The 13,145-nt window shown below is 36.5% G+C and overlaps 1 protein-coding gene across 2 annotated transcripts in view; it reads right to left on the bottom strand.

The window, feature by feature from the left end:
• The window catches only part of CEP120 (centrosomal protein 120), a 35,503-nt gene extending 22,945 nt beyond the window's left edge, over positions 1-12,558 (bottom strand). Inside the window, exons 1-11 of one of the 2 annotated variants that reach the window (XM_054397748.1) lie at positions 12,507-12,558; positions 10,873-11,029; positions 9,899-10,013; positions 9,272-9,413; positions 7,884-8,029; positions 6,533-6,730; positions 4,318-4,545; positions 3,859-4,068; positions 3,271-3,362; positions 2,617-2,618; positions 1,803-1,983 (exon numbers count right to left, since the gene is read on the bottom strand). In XM_054397748.1, the coding sequence (XP_054253723.1) occupies positions 1,803-1,983; positions 2,617-2,618; positions 3,271-3,362; positions 3,859-4,068; positions 4,318-4,545; positions 6,533-6,730; positions 7,884-8,029; positions 9,272-9,413; positions 9,899-10,013; positions 10,873-11,029; positions 12,507-12,558 (1,523 nt within the window). Of the gene's footprint in view, positions 1-1,802; positions 1,984-2,616; positions 2,619-3,250; positions 3,363-3,858; positions 4,069-4,317; positions 4,546-6,532; positions 6,731-7,883; positions 8,030-9,271; positions 9,414-9,898; positions 10,014-10,872; positions 11,030-12,506 lie in introns of both variants that reach the window. The other variant, XM_054397747.1, reaches the window with a different exon arrangement.
• Between the last annotated feature and the right edge of the window lie 587 nt (positions 12,559-13,145).

The following is a 13,145-nucleotide window of genomic DNA, read 5'->3' as shown; positions in this document are numbered from 1 at the left end:
TATACCACTTGGAAATATTAAGACCTATGTTTACAGCTAAGACTGGTCTACCACACAATACTTGATAACCAAGTATACGTACACGTAATGTCAGAACCATTTCAAAATTCCAGTCATATTTAAGAATTTAGTTTAATTCACTAGTTTAAGTCACAGTTTAATTCACTAAAAGGAAAGTTGAATTGTTTTACCAATATGATTCACAGTGTGGCCTGAACTACTTCACTACCACAAATTCAGTGTATGATAAGCTACAAAGTGGAGGCCAAGAACCTCTTGAACTTTGCTCAAATTGATGATGGCAACTGTCAGATAAATTTCTAGTAAAATAAATACTGCATCAAATGCTGCCACTTCCATACCTCAACTGTTTGTGCAGAAGAGCTTGTTTGGATCTGCAAAAAAAAAAATGCTCATAATATACAGTTTTCTACCCTGCAGCTTTTCTCAGCTTTTGTATTTGGATGTTTCTCTACTTCAGTTTCTTGCCATATTCATCACCAATTGCAAAAACTAAAGTCCACGAAACAGCAAAACTTGCTTGCTGGCACTGTTTTGAAACAAATTCAATTTTGGAATGTTATGTGAAAAAAACTTTCAGGTCACAGAATTCCATCTATTGTATATTGTTTTTCACATACTATTAAATAATACAGCCTATACAGAAAACTGTTAATCAATCAGTGTAAGTTACGTTCTAAAATATTCCACTCCTCTCACTTTAGTTCAAGCAAAGCTTCATATCCCAGAATCTTTAACATAAATGGATCAGTAACCAGTTAAAACTATTGAACAAAAGGTCTGTCAGAATAACAAATGCAAACAAATGCAGATGCATTTTCACAGCCACAGTCAACACCCTCAAACCACAAGAACATTTAAAGATATGCTTAATCAGATGCAATAAGAGGGCCCTAATGGAAGGGAAAACAGTAAAAAAACATTAACTCATCACTAAGTAACAGTCCATGAGTAGGAATTTTATTTTTTCTTAAAGAACAAAATCATCCCTAGACGAACTTTTGATCCAGAACTCTTAAGGAAAACCTAAACCAAAACAAACGAGTTGATAAAATAAGGTTTCTTTCACCCCCTGATATCTGCTTATTCTCCAAAGTACTCCCACAATTTTCTCTCATGCTAGCAGCAGCATCAACTTCTCTAAGCAACATGTTTCAGACTAGCACTGGTAGTTTCCTACTTTTGCTTCAGGCACAAAACTCACATATCCATTAACTCCACAAAATTAATGTAACAAAAGGAGCTACTTCTCACTCTTTGCTTCTTACATGCAAAGACTATAAAATAACCCCTAATACTAGCCTTCAGAATGATAATGGACTTACTACACTGGTTCTTGACTTTAAGGCTAGAATGTGGTTCCTTTAGATTAACTGCCACGCACAAATCAGAAGCTACTAAAACACTACAGGGTGTTACTGAGTTGAGACATGGAAAGCTACAGAAATTCCCTGTTCAATCAACTAGAAAGAGACAGAAAGAAGACAAGTAGTCCTCCTTTTCTAAGGACTGAATGATGACTTGTATTGTCAGGCATTCAAGAGAGACTGAATATAAACTACAGTGCAGGTGAAGTGTTACATGCTATCTATGATGCTGTAATGCACACAAATTTAGTGATGAGCCAGATAAACATCCCAAAGTATTTCACTGCTGAAAAACAGCTATTTAAAAGACATCAGGCAGCATACTACCAGTAATCATTCAGATAGCAAAGGCTTTGTGTTAAAAAGAAAGACACTGTTATTACTGAGAATGAGATCAACAGAAATAAATCATACCTTAAAATACAGTTTATTGGAAAACCAACTTCCAGACCACGTATACTTCTTAAGTCTATTGAAAAGCAAAAATGGTGAGAGGCTGCAGGAATGACAATTTTCTGTGCTGACACAGGCTCAGAAGAACTGGATGCATGCACAGGGATGGGTTGAGATGCTGCTACTGGACCATTAGGGTCAGCTGAAAAGACAGAACAGAATTTGTGCACATTTTTAGTGATTTGTTCTGCCTGAAATAACAAAATATATTAAATATAGGTCTCACAATTTAAATGCAAGCACTGATAGGTTGCTTGCACGTTTCAGTTCCTTATTAAGTTAATACTATGGAAAAATAGCCACTATTTGTAAGTACTGCTTCCAAAGGAAAAACAAAAAACAAACAACAAACAACACAAAACGCCCACACAAAATTCATTGTACTTATATACTTTCAATCTTCTTACAAGATTCTGCCATATTTTTCTTTTCTTGTTTACCTTCAAAGCTATTTAAATTTATCTCACTGAAGAAAAGTATGGGCTAAGATCTAAGATACTAAATTAATCTTAAGCATGCTATAAGACTTCAGTTTCAACAGTTCATGTAATTTCTCCTAGCCAAATTGAGCGTATGTAGAAGAGGTGGGCTTGCAAAAACCTTCCTTTGCTTTGAATTAAGCTACTGCAAACTAACTAACCTGTTTAGTTTCACACTGGAAAAGAAAGAGCACCAGGTCAGTTACAGAACTCATGTAAGGCAGCATCAATTGGCCCTAAACTGAGGTTTGATTTTTGAAGTAATTTAAAATGTACTAGCTAGGTCTGTAAACCACATCTGCTTATGCCCTATAATCAGAACTTAGCTACTCTGACACTGATTTCATAATTTAAGCAGCTGAAGATACAGTAAGTGGCTGTCCAACTGCATCCAGACTTCTGAAGTTCTTGCACTGGGGCCAAATACTACCGTCAAAGAATAAAATACCAAGCTACAAGTTTCACAGAGAGGATCTCCAGCAGGTGTCCTCCAAAAATGTTAAAGATAGCAAACAGTCAGAACCTGTCAAAGAACTCAACTGCATTTTTAAGTGCTAGTTGTTCTGATTTTCTTTGTTCATAATTATCTAAAATGTTCCAAATTTTGCACTTTTTAAGGAAATACATCACTGCTAGCATTAACTTTATTTTTCTCCTCCTTCTTTTTTGAATGCTTTAGTTGCATTTATGTATTAACAATTTAAAAAAAATAATTCATTAATACTTCGATATCAGCTAGTTAACACAACCCAGGAATGAAATGATTTTCAGTGATTCAGGTAATATGAAGTGCAATGACATGGCTGAATACAAGTTTAAGGCAGACAGAGACAAGAGAACAAAAATTGCATATAGACTACTGCAAAATTTAAAGTTGCTACAATGTTCAAATTTTGTTTACTGTACTAAGTTCAATAAATTGTACTTTACTGGAATTTTGCAGATCTGACAATAGAGGTGACTTTGTTTGGGTCTGAGACTTGAAAACTGGAAGCTCTTCAGTAAACTGTTTGTTGACCTCTTGGCAAGACTCAGCCATGAGCTCTGAGAGATAAAATGGTTAAACTTTGTTTACATTTTACCAAAAGAGTTACAAAATTAATACTACTATTAATAAAAAAAGCACAATCCTAAAATTCTTAAATGCAGATTCAAACTACTTATTATTCACACAGTAAAATCCTTAGAAATCTTAGAATTCCTACATTTCCCTTGCTCTTCTATGTAAGGAATGTCAGGATTAAACCATGATGGTTATGGTACTGAACCTTCCCATTCTCAAATTCATGGAACTTCAAACACTTTTGGGATTAATTTTCAGGCTGATGACCATCCATGTCACTTTTAATCTACACATCACCAAATCCCCTCTATGGCTCTTCCAAGTGTTTTCCACAACCACCATGATCAAATTACAACATTTATCCTCCTTCTATTATTTATGTAAATAATTCTTGCTTGCCTGAAATTTATCACCACAAATATATATGATGCCAGACTACACCTGACAAGTAGGGAAAAAGAAAGATATACCACACACCCTTTTTCTTCAGTTTTGTGCCTTCTTCAAACTTAAGACTTTCCACTTCACTTTCTGTTGCTTCACCTTCTCCTAAAGATGAGTGGTCAGCTTTAGTTAGGACATTCTGTGATTTCTGTTTCAGGCCCTCCGTTTTTCCATTAATAAGCGAATGAACATTCTCCTGTGGCTGTTTAGGTTCATTTGGAGCATTTGTGGGAATTAAAGGCTGAATGAAGTAATACAGTTTTGTTATTCATCACAGTTTGCACTTAAAAATTCTGTCTCCAACATTTTTATAATTTTAGATATTGTTCTGACATAGAAAAATAAAGCAATTAAAGCAAACTATTTATTCAGCGTTTTTTTTACATACTCAACAATCAAATATGACTTTGAAATGCCAATATTTTTCTTAACACGAAACTGTGCAACAACTTCATGCAAACTAAAGAAACAATAAAGAAGTAAACTATACCTGGGTACTCAAGCTCTCCTTTTGTAGAGTTACAGATACGCCAACAGTAGGAGCCATATCCAAAGCCAACTGTGGTAGTTTCTGCTTAGCCCTATTTGGTGGAACAAGGGCAAATGCTCCTTCTATTGCCAAAGGGTGTTGATCAATCTCCACATTTCCTTTCTTCAGAAGTAGAGACAAGGGTATTTCAGTGCTTCCAAGAGACTGGTCCCCACAGCAAAGATGGATCTGTATACATACAAGAGTGCTAGAAAGTAACTGGCCTGTGCATTTCTACCTGAACTACCTGTTCGCCATCTATAAGAAGCATAAATACAACAGTTAAAGTGATCACCCCTGGTCTAGTCCTTGTATCCTGAGAACCACAGCTTGAGCAGTATGAAAACAGCTACAGAATTCCAGTTCTGAGTAGACTGGCCCAGTGCAGAACAGTAGCAGATCACAGCATTGTCCTACTGAGGACCTGGCCTATCATCCCTTTTGGAAGACAAATTTAATAGTCTGTGGCTTCACACAGCAGAGAATCTTGCCCTTAATGCATGGGTATATAAAATGCATGACTGCAAGGTAAAGAATTTACTTGCATGCTCAGCCTTCATACATATATTTAGAATCCACTTCAACAGCAAGAAGTTTTAGATTTAACTGTGTTCTTAATTCCTGGTAAGAATCATTATTCCTTTTTCAAAACTTGACTCAACTGGCTCTTCCTTCCACATCTTAAGATTTGCATACTTAAGAGAAAGACAGATGTTAAAAGCAACATACTGTAAAGTAATTAATTTTTCTCATTAGGAGTTACTCTTTCAAATTTACTCCCACATGAGTCACGCCTGATGTGCCAGGATGAAACTGAACACTGCATGCAGATCGTCACTATTTATTACAAAAAATGAAGACTCAAATGCAAAAAGGTGAACCACTAATATACCTATCTACAACCAGTTGTGTATATGTACATGCACACACATATAAATATATATATACATACATTCCCCAGTCTAGCAGCTAGCACATTTTACTATTAACTTCTTCATTTTCAGAAAAAAAAAATAAAAATCAAAATACAGTATTCTGATCTTCTATCCTAAATTTTAATGAGTGAGAACTCATTGAAACAGTACATCAAGATGTGGATCTGACTTCACAACAACTTGTTCTAGAAGTTATTCTTGAACACAATGAAAATATGCATAAATTTCCTGTATGTGTACAGATATACGCTATAACAAATACTGTGTTTCAAGACTATAGACTAAGATAAAATTCCAAACACACTACTGCATATGTTCCTCCAAAAACTGTCATTAGAAAAGTATTTCAAGTCAAAATAAAGTATCTGAAACACTAAGATTTGAACAGAAACAGTCTTAAACTAACCTGCATAAGAAAACTAGAATGATCTGTACATGTTTAAAGAAAAACAACTTCTCAAGAGCCTATATCCAGGACTTTGTATAACTAACACTGTCTTATTTACCAACTATGTTATTACAAACCCCATACTATCCTCAAACAGAGTGTGTCTTGTTTTGTAATGAGCTCAGTATGAGACAGATTGCCATAAACGCTTTCAATACTACCCAGTATTTAGAATCATAGAATCATTTAGGTTGGAAAAAACCGCTAAGGATCATTCAGTCCAACCATAAAGCCAACTCCATCACTAAACCTTGTCCCCCATTTAAAGGCAATGCTAAAGATAAGGAATATCTCAAAACTGCCTGAATAGAGCTGTAGCATATTTTAAAACAGTATTTGACTAAGGACTGGGGGCAAAAAAAGCCAAACCTCCCTTACTGTTCAGTGAGTGCTGAGGACAGTGATTTTAGAATGTAGACAATGACCTGAGCAGCTGGTGTGCACAAGGTTATCACAGGCAGAACAAAGCAGGACTCTCGACTGCAGATGGTCTGATTGCAAAGCAAGTTCTGGGGCTTAAAGCTCTTGGGAAAGCCACATTAGCTCTTTGGGAATATCATGTTTCAGCAATACCTTTTACCATGAAACCCATCTTACTGTAGTGACTACACTAAAGTGACTGAACTCCATCTGCTAGGATTTCCCACAGATCAGCCAGATAATGAACTTATATTTGAGCCAAAAAATGCTGTAACACAATCTAGGTTCGGAAAGAGAAAACCTTTCCAAATTTCAGTTTAAGCCATTTTCTATTGCTTTTATTTTCATTCACATTTCAGAAGAAACTGCTTACCTGCAACTTTGACTGTCCACAAAGATACATTTTAAGGACATCAGCTGTACTACGTATTCGAACTGAAGCTCTTTCTGGCTCAAAGTTTGGATTAATTAAATCAGTGAAAGGTTCATTTGTGACATCATTTCCCAGTAATGAGTAGTAGAAAAAAAACTCCGGCCTTTGTACAGGAAGCTTCATTGTACTAGGAACTAGCTAAAAAAAAAAAAAAATGCAGAAAATAAGAATGAATCTCTTTCATTAATGTACAGTTACAGTAATCCTAGCTTGGAAATTAAAGTGATCTCAAACTGCTGAGCAGCTGATTTAATCCCCAGCTTGCACTACACAAAAAAGTTATATTAATATCCAAAATGATAAAAAAAATTCTTACTTTATAAGCATACCAATAATGAGCAAAAATACCCATTTTGAAGTATCTTTAAGATTTACCAGCACTAAGGATTTAAACATATCATATATTCAATAATATCAAGAATTGCACAAATAGTTAGAAATAAGCATTGCCTCAACAAAATATTTCTAGTATAAATAAAAATTATACACTCGGTATCTAATCCATATTAATTTATGTGATTGAATAAAAGACTGGAACAGACAGAAACATCTACTTCATCATGTAGCCACTGCAACTATTGAGTTCAATACCTAAAAAGGCACTAGTAGTAATCCCATACTGATCACAGTAAATTTACTTCACAAGGGTCTATAGTTCTGACACAGAAAATTACTTTCTCTGCTAAAAAGATAAGGAGACTGAGGAAAGTTTATCATACACTATGAGTTACAGATCAAGTAAAATCATGATGGCTTGGAGTTGTGACTTTCACAGCAAATGGGCACATCTATATTTTAAATTAGGCAGTATAGTACAGTACAGCATAAACATAGCAGCTGAGGTTTAAAGCTGAAATAATCATATTAGCATGCCACTTCGACCAAGCTGATAAGTCTTTCCCTTAGGCAACATATAAACCCTACTGTTCTGATCTGAAAGGTGTTTCGTAATTCCAGCACATGGGCACCACACTGAAAACTGGTATTATCTCTACACACACTTTTTTGCTGTATTGGAATATACTTTTTATGAAATGCATACATGTGTGTAAAGCAAATGCAGTTTTGGTGCTCCAGAAGAATTCTGATCTTTCATCTGCAATTGGACATGTAACCACTACAATAAAGTTTTAAATTTCAAATTAATATATATTAATTCAGTATGTGACAAGGCTATTTATTGCAAGGAAATGGTGAGAAAAAAATCCTAAGTAGAAATAAGGCATCTGAGAGTCAAAATATAAATGTACGATACTACTTCTTAAAAACTACATATAGCAAGGAACCAAACCTGTTCCAACTGTGTGGCAAATGCAATGGTTACAGACAAGACAAAGTAGTCTTTGCAGTGCTCTGCTGGTCCAATTTGATGACAACCCTCTTCTTCATTCAAGACTGGCACAATAGTTTTAGGGTCTAGTCCAGAAAATGCAGATGCTGAGCAGAAAGAAAAAATTAAGTAACTTGTGATTTTATTAATTGCTGCAGGAATTTTATATATAATGGCAATTTTACCTTTAATTATTTTATGTGTGGAAAGCAACAATTACAAACAAAGATCTTGATGCTTGTTACCAAAGCATTTCAACACAAAAAAAGCTGTTAAATATATCTATATCTATATCTATATATGTATATATATAGATATACACACACACAGCTCTACAAATTTTTTTAAAATTAATTTATATTCAATGGGCACAGATGACACTTTGAACACAATGCTACAACTTCATTACTGTCTTAACCCAACCACGTTTGACCAGAAGCCTTGTAAAACACTTGCTGTCACTGACTACTTTGATTTTGCAAAGTCACAGCCAAAGATCAGCCATGACGAATTTAGAATTGTGAAGAAGTTACACACAGGGAAGGAACACAAGGCATTACTGTAAGGTAAGTAGGAGAAATTCCATTGTATTTACAGAGGCTTGGTTTTCAGAAATTAAGTAGATAAGTTTTTAGGTGGGGGATCAGGAGGGAAGATAAATCTGTTTGGGTGGGTCTTCAATCAAGTTCAAGGATTTGTTTTAAAATACTAAATTGCATTAAAAATTACAGACAAAAAAAATTACTGAAGAGCACAGCACACAGACACCTACTTGCATTAGTATTTGAGCTCTAATAGGTTTTTGATACTTGTCACTAATTACTTTTGAGAGGAAAGTACTCTGAAGTGGAATAAGTCCCAGCAGTTCATTTAAAGTATCTGTTACTACAAAAATATCAATAGAGCAGGATTAAGTACTGAATGATTAAAATCCCATCAGAAAAAAAAAAAGTAGCTGCCTACCAAACAATTGGAAATACTTTACTACTTTGTAATTCCAAGCCCAAGCTACTGAAATTGCATTCTCTGAAGAAGCTCCTTCCCTATTTATTCAGTACAGAACTTTCTAAAGCCCTGAAATATGAGCATAATGCCCATAGGAGTAGACGTGTCCTTGATTCAGATTTTAAAGATCAGTTGGTTTGCAACTCAGCCCATATGAAAGTAGCACAACTACCTTTTGAAGTTACCACAAGGTACATGAATCAGCTGTAAAGAATTTACACTGGAAATGCAATGAAATTAAAGTCCTCTTAAGACTTAACACATTTGCTGCAAGAGGTATGTTTAACTGGCACAGCAGCATGTTTAATTCAAAGAGAGGGATATTGTTATTTTATGTTACTTACCTTTCCCTTCTCTAGGGGGTGCCTCCTTTGCTTTAAAACCACCGACCAGTGCTTTTGAGTCAGTCTCCAAAACAACACCTACTTGTATTTCAGATTTAAATTTAGTGTACTTGTTACTAAGAAGAGGATACCACTTTGGTGCCTACATAATTTTAAAAGAACAAAACCAAACAAACAAAATAAACCAAAGGTGTTTTAAAAACCCTTGTGAAATAACATAATACTGTTACAGAAAAATTAGGCTTGTTCTAGCACTTCTACTTTATCATCTACTGAAATATACCTTAGATTTTATTTCCAAAAATTCAATCTTTTATGAGTGCACTATTGCACTAAAAGATACTACAGAATGATTCCTGGGTGACTAGCTGAACATACTCTTCTTTCAGTGATATGTTCAGTAAACAGGTAAGCAAGAAAATTACACCAGAGTGTCTTCATTAGAAGAGAGAATCTTCAAGTTCTCAACTAAAACCGTACAGAAATTTATATGGACCACAAATCCTTAAGAAGCATGATGTCAAAAAGACTCAAAAGTTTTGCCTGTGCCTTAAATCAAATTCTAGTACCTGTAGCAGTACTGTTGTCAAAAGATAATTTTTACAGACTTCATATATGTTAACATACCTGGGTTTTTTCCTGCACAGCCCTTAAATCAAGTACAATGTAGCCTATATTCTCTTTAGCTGAAGACACAGGATCCAAAGCAAAACACTGGAGTTTGATAGGCGTACGCTGCAGCCTGAAACAACAAATCAGTTGGAATAAAAATATAAAATTTCTGTATAATTAGCTATAATTCTTAAGTTTTGAGCATACCAATCACACAAAATGTATTTATTACACAACTAGTTTCAGTAGGTCAGAAACTGAGCTCATGCTGAATGTCTAAAAATTCATCATTAAATCAGAGAACAAACAAGTGGATTGATTTTCTCAGAGGAGTGTACTGGAGTCTCATAGACTCAAATCCTAATGAAGAAACATTACTGACAAATACATTCACTCTCATTTATGTACAAGGAATAAGCAATGCACCTGACAAGAAACTGCAATTTCAGTTCTGAAGGTATCTTAAAAAAATAGGGCTTCCAACAGATATCTGTGCAAAAGACACAAAACTGTCTAGCATAATGTGCATTTAGGCATTTTTCTCTCAAGTATCAAAGATAATACGGCCTTCTTAACTACTTAGAAAAGATGGACATAGAACTGTGTCAGTTAAAATCAAATGACTAAGGTTTCGAAAACTGTCAATGTCTCAGCTCTATCTGACATTGTCAAAAATATTTTATGCAGGCTTTTCAGGCTTGAAGTAATTGTGTCACGGTACACATAAGAAAGCTTGAATCCAGTGCTTGAACTATATAGTTCAAGCCCTATTAACTTACTGTAAGCTCTCGGGCATTTTCAGCGGTGTAAAAACATACCCTTTAGAACTGTTAAATACAATTTTTCTTGCCATGTACATACATTCATTTGTTGTGGCAAATTTATGCTAGATCAGTGTACAGCTAAAAAGAGTTTTGCAAAAAAAACCAAGACCAAAGACAGCAAAATCAAATTTTATCTCCTAATTAGATTTAACTATCTTACGTTACCTGTGCTGATGAAGTGCTTTCCTATCAAGCTCCCAAGCCAGTTCTGTAGCAAATTCTGGCTGATCAGTATGTTCTACAGGATCAGTGGCCAACTGTTCACCATCAAACTTTGCTTCAACTATGAGCATGTACTTGGGTCGTTTTGGAAAATAGCGCCCTGCAAAAGAGTGTAATTGCCATGTGATACCATTAAAAAAAAAAAAAAAGCAAGAGCTCACATTTATGCCATAAGTAAATTACATAAAAATACTTTTACCCTATCATCTTTCCCATGCTTAATCTAAAGCTATGCTCTTCATATTGCATAAAAAGTCTTCCTATTATGCAGAAATACGGAGGAAGAGCATAACATGGAACAGATTATTAGTGAAGCATCCAGAAATAGCAAGACATTAAGCCACAAAGCGGGGGAAAAAATTGGACAAATTCTATGATTTGATTTTGGAAATCCATGATTGGAATAGATCAAGGAAAACAGGTGAGAGGAAGACTTCATGCTTTGCCTCTACTCCACATTTTACCACTATCCCACATCAAAGCAGCAAAAACCAAGCAGTGAAAGGTATTTCTCCAACTACTTGCTCCTGAATATAAATTAACTTTTAAAAATCAGTGCTATATTAGTAGACTGCCTAAAGCTGTATGGGATTTGTCCTGGGTTCAGCATCATCCCATATTCTGGTTAATAACCTAAGTGGTAAAGCAGAATAATTTTTAAATTTACATGTATCACTGCGTGGGGAGGGGCTATATGCATGTCAGATGACAGGATTTTAAAGTTACCAAGAAAAGGACAGAGAGATAATAGGATTTACTTGACAAACAAAATCTTAAGCCGAACAACCCAAATCAGAATAAAATCCCAAACAAAATCCCAACACCCACACGCTAATTACACCTCAGTAAGTATAATCTGTTCAAATGCAAAATGATGAATGATTAGCTAGTATTCAAGATTTGAGTGAACTCTGTAAGAAAGTTTACAGTAGACTTCTAATAGGCAATAGAAATACTAGAATGCTTCTTAAAAAAAATGACAGACATGTATAAAATGATCCCCTTTTAAGACACTGGATGGACTCCAATGCTTAGGTATAAAGCTTTTTTGAAGCAAGGCCCTGCTGAAAAGACTCCATAGCCTGCCAGCCAAAACTGAGCCTCCACATCTCGTACAGAAAGGCTAGCAATGCTGCTGCTTGTAGCAGCGAGGACTGGATAAGACGCAGGGATGTCTTTGCTTACCTAGAGGCTTGATTCAGACGGAAGGGTGGCAAAAGCACCCATTAGGGACAGCAGCGATATGGAGTTTAAATGACAAGTTTTAGCAGTTTTGAGGCGAGTTTTGCAATACAGACAGATCTTTTTTCAAAAAACGAAGAACCCTTTCATTACTTAAAATAGTATTTTGGCTAAATACTTCCACAAACAAACTCGGGGTCGTGCATACTGATTTCAAAGACATGTACCTTCACAGCTTTAGTAACAAACCAGTTTGTTAGACACGACTTAGCTTATCCCGCTTACTCCATCAAAAAAACACATCTGGAGGCAGGGATCACTTCCCATGTTATACCCAAGACGGAGATGACAACGAACATCAGGGAGGCCGCGACCTCGCCAGTCCCCCCGTTTACCTTCCAGGACCGAGACGACGATCAGTAGCCGATCGGCGGCTCTGGAAACCATCTCCCCTTTCCGCCCGGGAACCTCTGGGATGAGGGGCCAGGAAGCGCAACCGCTGTCGAGACGTAAAACTGTACAAGAACCCCACCGACCCTCCCGTCCTGCCGCCACTCGTCACCCGTTTACCGCCTCGGAGCCTTTAAACACCAACCGCTGCAGCAGCTGCACTTCCGCTTAGCAACGCCAGCCCCGCCTGGCGCAGAGCCCCGCTTCCGGCCAGCTTCGTCCCGCCCCGCTCCGCCGGGCGCCGAACCTAGCTGCGGGTTGTGCTAGCTGGGGTTCTGAGCTCCCACCCACTGTCTGAACGTCATCTGTCTCTTTTCCTGGGTTGGAAACGCGGCGTTTCAGAATAGTCCGAAGGTGCCTTCAAGCAGGTGCGGTGTTTGCTTGCCTCAGCCCTTAACTTCTGTGTGGGGTCTGCTGAGCCGCCATCGGTATGTGCACTCTGTTAAAACAGCGGCGTTTGATTATTGTTTTCACGCAGCAAACACTGTCAGGGTAGGACTATCTGAGTCCAGTTCCACCAAAATGCAGCTTTGTTGTGCTTAGATCTTTCTTTAAAGTATTCTGTCTTCCATATGAAGTGTCTC

Source organism: Indicator indicator, chromosome Z (genome assembly GCF_027791375.1).
Source record: "Indicator indicator isolate 239-I01 chromosome Z, UM_Iind_1.1, whole genome shotgun sequence".
Taxonomy (NCBI): domain Eukaryota; kingdom Metazoa; phylum Chordata; class Aves; order Piciformes; family Indicatoridae; genus Indicator; species Indicator indicator.
Note: the sequence above shows the minus strand (reverse complement) of the source record. Positions and strands in the feature narration are given on the sequence as shown.